The sequence below is a fragment of the Hibiscus syriacus genome, unplaced genomic scaffold (assembly GCF_006381635.1).
Source record: "Hibiscus syriacus cultivar Baekdansim isolate YM2019G1 unplaced genomic scaffold, ASM638163v2 tig00110809_pilon, whole genome shotgun sequence".
In the NCBI taxonomy this organism is placed as follows: domain Eukaryota; kingdom Viridiplantae; phylum Streptophyta; class Magnoliopsida; order Malvales; family Malvaceae; genus Hibiscus; species Hibiscus syriacus.
Window position 1 is genome coordinate 1,353,790 of NW_024062869.1, and position 13,911 is coordinate 1,367,700.

Here is a 13,911-nt window from a genome sequence, read left to right on the forward strand (position 1 = left end):
AAAATACGATGGGAGCGAAAATGATAAATTGAGTCTACTACAATGACAAAAATTATAATTTTACCTATTTTTAATAATATTAATTTTTAAATTTAATCCACCCCAAATTTAAAAGTGTATTCCGAACCACAAGATTATTGATTTCCATTCGACTGATTCTCTGACCATATCGATCCCATTTGCTCGACGTATCCAGATTGGCCTCACTCGATTCTCTTGATGTTTGAATGACAAAACGACAATATTTACTGTTTGGTGGGAGATTGGGAGTTTTTTCACCTTGCATTGAATTAGATTTTTTTTAGATGGAGTGTTCGGGAGTTGGATCTTTAAAATACAATTTATTAACTTTAAACGTGTGATAACTTAATACAATTTATGATCATTTATTAAAATATTAACTATGGGTGTAAAAAAATAATCCAATTCATGATGTAACAAGTTTTACTTTCAATATATTAAATAATTATTGTATTTAATAACATTCGAAGGTTCATTTAGTAAAGTTTTCTAAAAACCACTTTTAGTAAAAAAAAAACTCTTTTTGACTATAAAATTAATGTCAAATGTGTAAAAAAAGGAAAAAAAGATTATGGTGAAAACGATGGTTTTAAACCAACCACAAAAACTAGGATTTCTAGTTTTTTATTTTCAACTTCTCGTTTGAAAGCAAATTATAATTTTACCCTTACTAATACATGAGTTCCACTCAATTATATATTTACATTTTATTTTAATAATTTAACATTAAAATCCTTAAAAATAATTTATTATTTTTAGTAATTTATTTAAATTATATAAAAATAAAAATAATTTATAATTTATATATTAACATATTAATAGTGAGTATATATAAAAAATATATTTTTTATTTTTATTTTTTATATTTTTGTTATAGTTTAGGGTGATATAATTCATAAATAATAATAATTTTTATTGAATTTATTATAGTTTAAATTGATATGATTCATATATATAAGTGTAAATAAAATTTAAATGCTATATTTTTAATTTACAACATAATGTCTATAATGGATATTTTATCTTTTCAAACTCAATTTTTAACAGTAACACCAAACAAATAAATTTTAAATTAAACTTTTGTACAATATTTTTAAAAGTTTGTTTCTATAACACATTTTAAAAGTCGTTTTTCAAAAGTTATACCAAATTGATCTGAATAATACATAAATGTCCACTGGCTCAAGCAAGGCCAATAAGTTTCCGCGTTATTAACCAAGCTTTGTTTAATTAAACTCTAATTAATGCATCTTAAATTCATTTTTCAAGAAAAAATAACTTAAATATCAATTCACATTGTTCTTGCCATGATTTCAACATTTGAATTATTTTATAAAATTGATTTTTTTTCTTCTTCTTAAATTAAAACCATTCAAATTAATTTTTATTAAAGAAATTAGCATAAGAACCAAAGACAATGTTTTTCCCATGACATTAGAAGTTTCTTTTCTTAAATTCAACAAAATTGAATATAGGGAAAATAAAAACGTGCTACGTGCTAAATATTACCAATAGAATTTTTAATTTTTTTTCAAGACAAAATCACAATGAGACATAACTAGAAACATATTGGTGAAATTTTTGGGACAAAAATCAGTTATTCCGATGTAAGAAGTGTCACTATATGTAAAATTAGATAAATTATTTCATAATTTTGATTCACCACGTCACTCATGATGTCAGTGAATCACATCTATCAATTTTAAAATAACTTATAAATAACTGTCAACTCTTTTATTTACACGTGAAAAAATATGAAAAATCACTTTAAAAAAATGAGATATAAAATATTATTAATTAAAATCACGAATAACGTAATAAATCATATCTATCTAATAATTTTTCGCAAAATTAACGTACAATTCCATCTATAGAAAAACCTAAGGTTGAAATAGACTAAATTGTGTAACCAACAACAGTAGGTGAAGTTATAACAACTGTCAATAATGATACCGTCTATAACAGTTAGATTGTATAGCATCAGTTAATCAAACTGCAGACTGTCAGTAGAGGGTATGAATACTACATACTGACGGCTTTTAGTTTACAGTAGTGACAGTATAAACTGTCGTTATAGGATCCTATTGAAAAAATTTAATATTATAATATCAATTAAAAATTATAATTCATTCATAATATTAATTCCAATTATTAATTTAAATTTTAAATAATAATGTGTTTTCTTCAAATAGTAGTTTTTTTTCAATTTTTTACATAACACATATTTAATGACTGTCAAATAAAAGTTTAAATATACATCACATGTATAATGATGGACAAAATGTGTCGCTATAAGTTTTACACTCACTGACAAATTGAAATTCGTCACCAACCCTAAATTTATTGACAGATTTTTATCGTCGAGTAAATGTGGCCATGACAATTTGTTTTAGTGTTTTTTAAGAAGAGAAATATATCCACATAATAAGCCAATAAAAGTATGGTGGTTAACACTTCAAAGGATTTTTATGACTCAAGTCATGTCCCGTAAACTCAATACTATATCCCTTAAAAGCATATATAATAATGAAATTGTAAACAACAAATATAATATCATGAACCATAAAAGAAATCAATATCGCATGTAAATCAATTTGTTTGTGATAAGGACTACTTTTAATGTATAAGGACTACTTTGTATATGTTTTTCAATAGAGATACTAAAATGCAATTCAAGACATAGTACAGGGACTTGTATGGTACTTCTACCCATAATTCCTTAAGACCACCCGTTTGAAGTTTGACTATGGATTGAACCTTTCGCCGTGTTTGTGACTTTTAACTGACTGCAATGAAAATATTTATTGACATAATCACTAACATACCAAAATTATATTTAAATGAATATTTTAACATTTACTTGTGTATATTTTTCCTATAAAAAACTACAGTCTGAAACGGTTAAACTATTTAACGGATAAATTATATTTAAATAATTATTTTAACATTTACATGCGTATATTATTGTAATTGTGGTCAGCGAGATACTAATCTAATGATAAGATTTAAATTTCTATAATATATTTAAGCTTAAATTTTGTTTTGTATAAATGTTTTATAGAAAATTATGTTTAAATTAGTTTTGATTAAAATCACATCAAATTTAAGATTAATTCGATCATTTATAAAGATTGATTTTGATGGTCAATATTGGTAAAATGTATAGCTTAAAAAAGAGGAAGTGTCTCAAAATATAAACGATAATTATTGTATTAAGGACAAAGAGGCACCCTAATCTACACATAAGCTGACGTGGTTTTACGTGTAATACAGTCCTCCGCCCCCATGTCTTGGCTGTCATTTTGTATTTTATTAAATCGTCAGTCCCGTACGCCTCTATTTAAATTCACAAAATATCAACTAAGGATCATACCAAAGCTACTCACAAAAAAAAAAACCTTCTCTTTGCTTCCTTACATAGAACGGTGTATGGCTGATTCAACACCGCTTCTTTCCGACTCCGACAAGCCGCCGGAACCCAAACGGCCTCCACGATCCCTCGATGAAACCATCGAGCGCTGCATTGGAGGCTTCGGGTGGCTCCAAATCTTTCAAGCAATACTCGTTTCATTTGCTTGGGTCTTTGACGCTCAGCAAACTTTCATCAGTGTATTCACCGATGCTGAACCGTCGTGGCACTGCACCGATGAATCGGTTTGCAACAGTTTTTCCAGCATTTGTCAACTCCCCAAGGGTTCATGGTCTTGGGATTGGCCTGCGCACACGTCGATTATATCGGAATGGGGCCACGAGTGTTCCACCTCGTTCATCACTGGGTTGCCTGCTTCTTCTTTCTTCATGGGCTGCCTAGTAGGTGGACTCGTGCTCGCCACGCTCGCTGACTCAACTCTCGGCCGTAAAAACATGCTTTTATTCTCATGTCTAATGATGTCTTTATCTTCCATCTTCACCGTTTTTTCATCCAATATTTGGATCTATTCAGCCCTGAGATTCTTCAACGGATTTGGCCGCGCAACTGTCGGAACATGTGCCCTGGTGTTATCAACCGAGCTAGTCGGAAAACGGTGGCGCGGCCAGGTCGGTGTTATCGGTTTCTTCTGTTTCACTTTAGGGTTCCTGTCATTACCAGCAATGGCATATGTAAATAGAGGTTCGTCATGGAGAACTCTGTACCTCTGGATTTCGGTGCCAATAATTTTGTACTGTATATTAGTTCATTTCTTAATTCCCGAGTCTCCAAGATGGCTTTTCGTCAAAGGACGCAAAGAGGAAGCAGTTACAACACTCAAAGGCTTGGCTCAGACTGCTAGTGCCTTGACACTGAGTTTCTCAAATGTCCTAATCGAGCAAGACTCTTGGGACGACGATAATGTAGATATTTACTCTTCAATCAGGATACTATTGAACAAGCGATGGGCTGCTCAAAGGCTAACGGGCGTAATGGTTACGGGTTTCGGGATCGGTATGGTGTACTATGGGATGCCATTAGGCCTTGGAAATCTATCAGTCAATCTCTATTTAGGCGTCACATTAAACGCCTTATCCGAGCTCCCAGCATCACTGATTACATTCTTCCTTATAGGTAAAATTAGCAGGAAAGAGTCATTGTTGGGTTTCACAATCTTAAGCGGTGTGTGCAGTGTGTTGTGCGTGGTGATGAGCAGAGTGTGGCCAAGTTTACAGATAGCAATGGAGCTGATATCTTTCTTCAGCGCTTGCGCGGCGTACAACATGACGATGATTTACACGTTAGAGCTGTTCCCCACATGCGTGAGGAACTCGGCACTCTCGATGGTGAGGCAAGCGCTTGTTCTTGGGGGAGTATTCAGCCCGCTGCTTGTGGCCGCTGGGAGGGAAAATAACTTGATATCTTTTGGGGTTTTCGGGTTGGCGATCGGGATTTGTGGGCTACCGTTGATAGGGTTGCCGGAGACGAAAGGCGGCACAATATGTGACACCATGGATGAAGAAGAGCACAAACAGAACCAAAAGGCGGCGGCCGCAATTCCAACGTTGGCATAAGCTGTATGGGGTCTATTGTCCTAATCATTGGCAACTAGCCAATAATTACACATCTTGCTTGTTATCATTACTTGTTAATGCCGTATTGGTTGTACAACTCTTGAAGATCTTTTGTATGAATAAATATTGTTTAAATCGTTAAAAATAAATATAATAACTATATTTTAACAAATGAATTTATCGACAATACTGTAAAAACAATTAATTATCTTATAAGAGGGAAATGGTTAGATTCAATGATCGACCTCTCGTCTTTGAAACGGTAAGGGCATATAAAATCCTAGGTGAATAACCGATGACGGGTAAAATTAGTGTCTTTTGTCAACTGGCCTCATAAACCTTTTTTGTTTCCTCACCGCAGTAAGGAGGGACAAAAGCGACACATTTTTAAGTTTTCACTGACATAAACGCTATAGAAAAGCGTCGAGAAAAAAATTGACATCCGACATCATGTAAACAACCAAAACTTTGTCCCTCACTTTTTTTTTCTCGGCAAGATGGATTTTATTAATTAAACAAACCTACATTAAGATTCTCGTTAAAAATCTCTCACTTAAACTTAGTTAGAGGAAAAGAATACTCTTAACAAGGTAGAAGAATATACTTTTTTTCCCTCACGTTTAAACCGAATAATATACTTTTTTTTTCAATTCAATATTAGATTTGAGTTTCAATGTAGAAGAAAGAGGAAAGATTTCATTTGTCCTATACTCAATCCTATTTTAGAGCGTAAAACTGGTCTCTAATGATTCAATTTGACATAAATATTTTTTATTTGATAATATTTACATAAAGAGAAATATTATAATAATTATTTGTTAAAAAAATTTATCTTAAATTTGAATTTGATTTTATCTTTTATAAAATTCGACGTGGACATTTTAAACAAAGTCATGTTATAATCTAGCAATTTCACTAGTATATGTCATTGAAAGCAGAATTGCCATGGGAGAGTGGAAATCCTTTATTGTAGGGCTTAATGGAGACTAATCTAGAATAAACCAAATAGCTCTGATATGAGTAGATCGATGCACGATCATTTGGCACTTTCACATGATAGATCTATAAAAAAAAATGAAAAATTCAAGCGAGAGTACGCAACGGGGACTCCAAGTACCTCCCTCCCCTAGATTTTTCAAGAAGTCGTTTTTCATCATAATTTTATCGTAATTAATCCATGACTCGTTTCAAATATATTAAAAACCTTTTTATGTTAACAAATTAGTTTCGGAAATTAATCATTTTCTTTGTTAATTTGGAATATATTAAAATATTTTTGTCAAAGTACAAGTATCATATTGGAGACTTTAAAAATACATATATCCCATTATATGTTTTTTTTAGCAAAATACAAGTAATTTATAAATATAAATACCACATTGGATATTTTTGTTAAGTACATGTACCGATAATGATTATTATCACACTGGCATGTGACAAGAAAGGGACGTTACCTTTGAAAATTGGAGATCTTCAAGGGGATTAATGAACACAAATCTCGAATAAGCCAAATGGGGGATGGTCCACGATGACTAGATACACAATCATCCTACGTGAAGAGAATGAATGGCACTGTCCCATTACAGATATATAAAAATGAAAAGCCAGGACCGAAAGTACAATTATCAAAAGAAAATAGATTTCTCTAAAATAATTTTACACCAAAATCCTTCTTTATAACAATTTTTACTTCAAAAAGTTATTAAACAATTAATTTTTAGATCATTCAAATTATAATAAAAATAAAATTATTAATTAAAATTTAAATCAATTTATAGCAATATGCATGAGATAAGTTGAAGTGTGGGGTAAGTGTCGCCTCAAACAAGGGAAAGCAAGGTTTGATTCTGTACATGTTGAAGACACTATGGGATGTCATGTCTCAGTAAATTGTAAGAAAGTCCAAATATTAAGTGTCCAGAAAATGCCAGTTAAACCACAGTGCCTATTCAATCTTTTGCCAAATTTTGTTGGAATGGAATCTTTTATTTGAAGTTCCGCGTTACCCTTATCTTCTGATTTGAGCCCCATGCTTTTTAATCATCATTAATTTTAAGAGTTCGTTTAGTTTTTTTTTTGTTGAAAAAATACGGTAACTTTGTATAAAAAGATTACAAAGTTACCCATTCTAATGTCCTCGTTAAAAACCTCTCTAATCTTATTCGGAGGAAAAAGAATGTCCCAGGATGGGATACAACCGAGTAGCATAGAACTACTAACACAAAGAACTGTCTTGCATGGCAACAGACGCAAACAACATCCTGAACCACAGTGCTACTTGGAACAGCCATGAACAAATTGGCAAAACGCAAAACAAACAGAAAAAATATACATTGGCACACACTAAACAGTACACGCCAAACTAGAAACAATAGATCAAGAAAAAGCAGCAGAACAACAACGTAACCCAGAAAACCAGATCACAGAATACTTGACTATACACCTCGAAAGAAAGCTTCAGGGTTGCTCACGAAATCATTCACTGCTGGGACCAGCAACGGCCATAAGTATTTCGCCCAGACCCCAATCTGCTATAAAACTCTAAAGAAAAAGGTCTGCCGAAACGAATACCCCCTTAAATCTACAATGGTTTCTGCAAATCCAAATTACCCACACAAGACCAAAAAATCCAAGTCTCCAAATATTCCGAAAATGCCTAGTAATTTTTTGGGAAAACCAAGCCTCCAATAATTTATTAATATTCTTCGGGAACACCAGATTAACTCTCCATAAGTTACACCAATGTTGCCAGACAATCCATGATACAGAACAATGACATAGTACGTGGTTGATTGTTTCCAGCTCGCTACTGCAAAACAAACAATTTAACTGATCAACACAGTTTATTCCTCTTTTCTGCAGCTCATACATAACCGACAGTCTTTGGAGAGCTGTTTTCCACACAAAAGCCGAAACCTTTTGAGGAACAAGCTTAAACCAGACCAGTTTCCACAGAGGGTCAGCCAGCCTGCCTTCACAAGAGACTTTTAGACAATAAGATTTCGGATAAGAGTTCGTTTAGTTATTGAGAGTAAGATTATCAGAATATTATATTATTTAAAATATTATTGAAAATGTTATATTGCATTGTTTGATTTATTTAAAAATTATATTGTTTGGTTGATAGAATATAAGATAAGAAAAATGTATATTTTATCAAATTACCCTTGAGATATATTCTTTTAATAAGTTAAATTCTTATTATTAAAATCAAAATATGTACACATAAGTTCATAGAAAATAAAATTTTATATTCTCTAATTTATATATATATATATATATATATATATATATATATATATATATATATATATATATATATATATATATATATTCAATAACAATTATACACAAATAACTTAATATATGTTTTTTATTTCTTTGAAAACATAAAAACATACTTATACATGTAAGTATGTGTTAATTGCTACATTTTTTTTATTCATGCTATATGTATGAGTGTACAACGAAACATTATATCAAATTATCTGACAAAATTAATAGAAAACATAAAAAATTATAATATATAAAATTTTTTATGAAAAGTAATCCTAAAAAAAATAAACATAACAAAATACATATAAACTAAAACTTGAATCAAGAACATACATAATAAATACTCAAAATAAAATAGAAATGAGTATTTTTTTTAGTTTTTATTATATGCATCATATTATTTTATAATAAGTATTGAGAAATTTAGAACCACAATAAAAAAAATAAAAAAATAAAAAAAATATATATATCAATGTTTTTAAAACCAGACCGGACCTTAAACCGGTGAAGGTACTGGTTCAACCGTGGTTAAATCACGGTTGAACCAGTTTATATAAAATAATATTTTTTTTTAAAATTTTACATAATATTCAAAGCAATATTAATATATATATATATATATATAACACTCTTTTTAAGTTCACAATATTAAAAGGTATAAAAATATCACAAGTCATAACATATATAAGTTAAATACCATAATATCAAGTGAAACAAAATGATTCAAATCAACTATAACATAATATTTAAGGTCAATACCTAATGAAATTCATCAACGACTAAATAAAAAAAATACATAATTGATACAAGTATCAATGTAACATCCTGAAATTCAGGGTCAGTGACTAAATTACAAATTTTGAAAACTATGTGCTTGATTTCGAAATAAGTTAAAAGTTCATGGATTTAATAGTAAAGCTGGAAAGTAACAAGGGTATTATGGTCTTTTCTAAGAGAATATTTTTATTCTCTCTTTTTAAGGAATATAAAAACGTGGGAAATGAGGAAATTTATCCAGAGTCTTCTTCTTCAGTTTCTTCTTCTCCCCGTAAGCCTCAATTAAAGGTGAGTTTAATTTCAGCTGTTTAATTCTTGAATTTATAAGTTAAATTTGATTCTTTGAGTATTATATAAGCTTAAGGAATGATTATATAAGCTTTAAACATCAAGAATAGAGAATTAAAAAGGAAATTATATGAAGGGTGTATAAATGAACTTTTGTTATAGAAAGGTTTTTGAAGTTCTAAAGATGGATTTGACTTGTCAAAGGGTTAATTAAGAAGTTAGAGGTGATAAAATTGAATTTAGAACACATGAAAAATTTGATGAAATTCTTTGATTCAAGAATTATGGTGAATTATGAGATATGGTGAAGTGTTATAGTATTATAAGACAATTTAAATATGTATAGATAAGTTTTAAAGTATAAGGAGGGATTAATAAGTAGAATTTGAGGTTAAAACAAGACATTATCGTGCCTAAAGAGTAGTTTCTGGGCAAGGTGTATCGGTACACATTCAAAGTGTATTGATGCACTCTTTAAAGAAGAAACATCGAATACCAGGAATGTATCGAGGCACTATGAGTGTGCACCGATGCACCAAGACAAATTTTGAAAGTGCATCGATGCAGTAAGGGGTGCATCGATGCATCAATATTTCGAAGCTATTTTGGGTACCGATGCACCTATAGTGCATCGGTACACCCCTGAACGAAAAAAGTGAATATTAGTTTATTAAGTTCATTTAAGTTGTTAGTATCAGATTACAAGGTGTATGTATCTGATAATTGCCTTAAAATGTATAATTATGTAGATTCAGAGCCTAAACAAGTTTCAGAATCATTGACAAGTAAGATCGATCAAGGGGAAAGATAAGAGATTGGAATTGACTAGTGAGGCCAGGTGAGTGCATAATAGTGATATGTGTTGTTTAATGGAAATAGGACTTGCGATGAGTCTATTTCCTAGAATAATATGTATGAAATCATGAATAAGATTATGTGGCTGTTATTATTATATGTGTTATATGTGATTATATATTTTACATTAATTGTATGTATGCATAACTAAAGATATTGATATGCTTTGTATATGCTATAGGATTTGTGTAAAACACTAAAATGTAATAATGAAAGAACATGAAATAAATTATATGATAGAGACATAAGGAATGAAATGAACGAGTGAGCCTAAGATAATCAAGTATAAGTCATACTATATGGTATAGATGATCACACGAGAAAGGTTAGAAGACTCTAAGAGGATAGTATAAATTCGAGGGCATATGCATAAATAAGGATACATAAGTTATATAGGGAAGATTTATATAGTTAAAGGAAACTATGGTTTATGAATTATAAAGTAAAGAGCTACAAAGCTTTATGAAAGAGTATATGTATGAAGTAATGAGAAATTGAACTAATTAACTAGATTAAATTAGTATATATAGATGAATTATGTAAGTGAAAAGGGAAATGAGATAAGATAAGTAGAAATTATTTATAGGATAAAATGAGACTATTTGAACATGTATTATAAACTTTATAAAGGATAACTTAGGTTAAATCATTATATGATATAAATATATGGCATTACTATGTAAATTACATTAAAAAGATATGTTTACACGATTACAAGATATGATACATGACATTATATATATGAAAGAGAAAGTATATATGATATGGGAAAGTGAAACAAGTTAAATGATATTGAATCAGGTGAATATAAGAGATTAAAGCATAAATGATACGAAAAGATATAAGTCATAGGATATGACATGTTTATAGGAACACAGGAGAAGTGTTATATGCCATGTGATACATAAATACGAAATGATATGAGAATTTACATGAACTACGTGATTAAATGTATATGTGACTGAAGCTACGAGTTTATATGAATATGTGATATGTCTACATGAATATGAAAAAGGATATAAAAGATAATGCCCATGATATGTGTCATGAGAGCTAGGGGTATAGTTGGCATGCCAAGAGTCGAGGGTCTACGCGGTCCTTCGGGACATATATGTATTCCTTGGAACATGTGTGATGTCTTTTGAGACACATACTTGATCCTTTGCATATGTATATGATTCTTAAGGAATTTTCTACGTGGTCCTTAGGGATATCTTATATGGCACTACGGTGCATTTCTACGCGGCACTTCGGTGCAATTCTACGTGGCACTCCGGTGCATTTATATGAGCTGTGGTGACAACATTAGTGCACAACCTCTATAGACTCGCATATCTATAGTTCTCACATGTGTACATGGGCTAATAAAGAAGATGATATAAAAGAACCTTGTATGATATTATGTGCTTTGTTTGTAATCTTTATGGTGAAATGATATATGTGATATGATGGTGATGTGTATATAGTTTGGTTAAGAAGAATAGGTACAAGAACATATGACTAAAAGATAAAGAAGAAAATAAGACTATTAAAGAGATAATAAAAAATTTATTACATACTCTTTATATGGGTATTTCTTTGTAAAACAATATGTATGTATATATATATATATATATATATATATATATATATATATATTTATGTTTGGATGCATTTTATGGTTTATCATGATTACATGAAATGTGCATAATAAGAATTAGTTATGATATGCTATAGTCAGTTTGTTTATGCCTCACTAAGTCATAGACTTCGCGTGTGATTGTTTCACACGTAGGTTATAGAAGCGAAGAAGAGCAAGACAAGTCAGCATCTCCCTTACAAAATTTCATATCAGAAAATAGATGATTTAAATGTGTTTGGTTAATTTGAATATAGTTGGCATGTACTAATTGATTGAGTTGAATATGCTCAGATCGATTTTGATTATTTTGGTCAATTTATGTAAATAAACCATTTTTATTTTAATGAAAGTTTTAAATTTTCTTTGAATTTTGTCAAGAGTCAAAGTTTGAAAAGTCAATGTGACACCTCAGACTCGTATTCGGGTCGGGTACGGGTTGGGGGTGTTACAATCAATCATCATAATATTCAGTGAAATTGATTCCCTCAAATTCCAAAATATTGTGAAAAGCTTCTTTATTAGTTGAACTACCACCGCCATCACCACTTTGAACTTGAAACTCCATAGCATCACTTTGAACTTGAAACTCCATAGCATCACTTTGAACTTTAAAGTCCACAGCATCAAGATCTTCATCACCTAGCAATATGATAAATAAATACAAAGTTAACTTTAAATTCCCAAACAATTCTTAACAATTAAAAGTAAAAGTGTAAAACATATTAAATAATAAATATAATTATATAACTAAAATAAACAAGCAAAGATTAACCTTCGTTGTTTTTAGATGATTGACCAACTGGAATTGCATTATCATGATAAAGAAAATTATCAAACTCATCAAGATCAAGCTCAGGAGGTGTTTCTTCTTCAGTTACCCAAAAATCAACATGATCAATAGATTCATAATCAATAGGATCATAACATGGCTTCTTGAGCAACCTAAAATTAAACATCACAATATCAAGAAAGAAGTTGATTAATGATTAATTTGGGGCTGAAAAAAAATCATAACAAACGACATCGTTTGGTTTAATTTAAAAAACAGAACAATGTGAACCGTTTGAACCGTCGGTTCACACCGATTTTACCGGTTCCCAACCAGTTCTACCGGTTCTTTAGCGATTCATTGCAAAACTGGTTTTGGAGGCTGACCAGACCAGATAGGCAACCGGTCGAACCGGCCGGTCCAGTTCGATTTTGATAACATTGGTATATATGCACAAAGGAATGGTCATTTTGAAATAACCATATTGCTTCAAGGGCATTTTTGTTCTAAATGGAGAGAATTAACAAATATCTAAGAAAACAATGGGAATGACATTCCCAGAAAAAAGCCTATAAAATCGCTATTGCAGGTAATGGTTTATTATCCATCGGAGGGAATGCTCCTAAACCAAACATGAGTATGTGATTCTAGAAAAAAAAATTCCCCTAGAAATGATTTTTTCCACGAACCAAACGCCCCTAAAGATTATTGGTAAGTCGTTACATTAAACATGTGCATGAAATTTTTCCACCTTTATTTTTGAAGAAACCTTGTATTGTGTGAAGATTTAGAGAATGATCCTTCAGTTCACCAGGAAGGATAATCGTATGAGCTTGGGATTGAAATTTAGAGGACGAAAATAAGATGAAAGAAATAAAACATAAATAAATGCATGGTTCAAACATATGAATACGGTTATATATACTCATTAAGAAGTGGTTCATCAAGCATTTCCAAAAGCCGTTGGCTCTTGTCTAAGCAATCGAAACCGTAGCATCTCGTATTGGATTAAAATCAATAATTATAGACACATATTTAATGTGTATTATTATCATAAAATATAATATAAAATGAAGTGACCAATTATATTATATTAATAATAAAATATTAGAAATATCATGAAAATAAAGTTATAATTACTTCCATGTTTAAGGACATTATGTATAACCCAAATATCTACCATAAGAACCGAGTATCTACCAAGGTTGCAGGTGAAATCATAAATCCATTGCCCTTATTTATTCCTAATCACTTTTTATGGAATAATAAATTTATATACTTATTATTATTAAAAATAATTTAAATATCTAAATTAAAGAAA

The 13,911-nt window shown here is 30.5% G+C and overlaps 1 protein-coding gene across 1 annotated transcript; it reads left to right on the forward strand.

The window, feature by feature from the left end:
- Window positions 1-3,405: 3,405 nt before the first annotated feature.
- On the forward strand, window positions 3,406-5,176 carry LOC120141443 (organic cation/carnitine transporter 3-like). Its single transcript, XM_039156307.1, has one exon. The coding sequence runs from the start codon at window positions 3,451-3,453 to the stop codon at window positions 5,002-5,004; it is 1,554 nt and encodes a 517-aa protein (XP_039012238.1). The 5' UTR covers window positions 3,406-3,450; the 3' UTR covers window positions 5,005-5,176.
- The last annotated feature ends 8,735 nt before the right edge of the window (window positions 5,177-13,911 follow it).

Coding starts and splice junctions, on each gene's coding strand:
- LOC120141443 (XM_039156307.1), top strand. CDS start 3,451: ATGGCTGATTCAACACCGCTTCTTTCCGACTCCGACAAGCCGCCGGAA.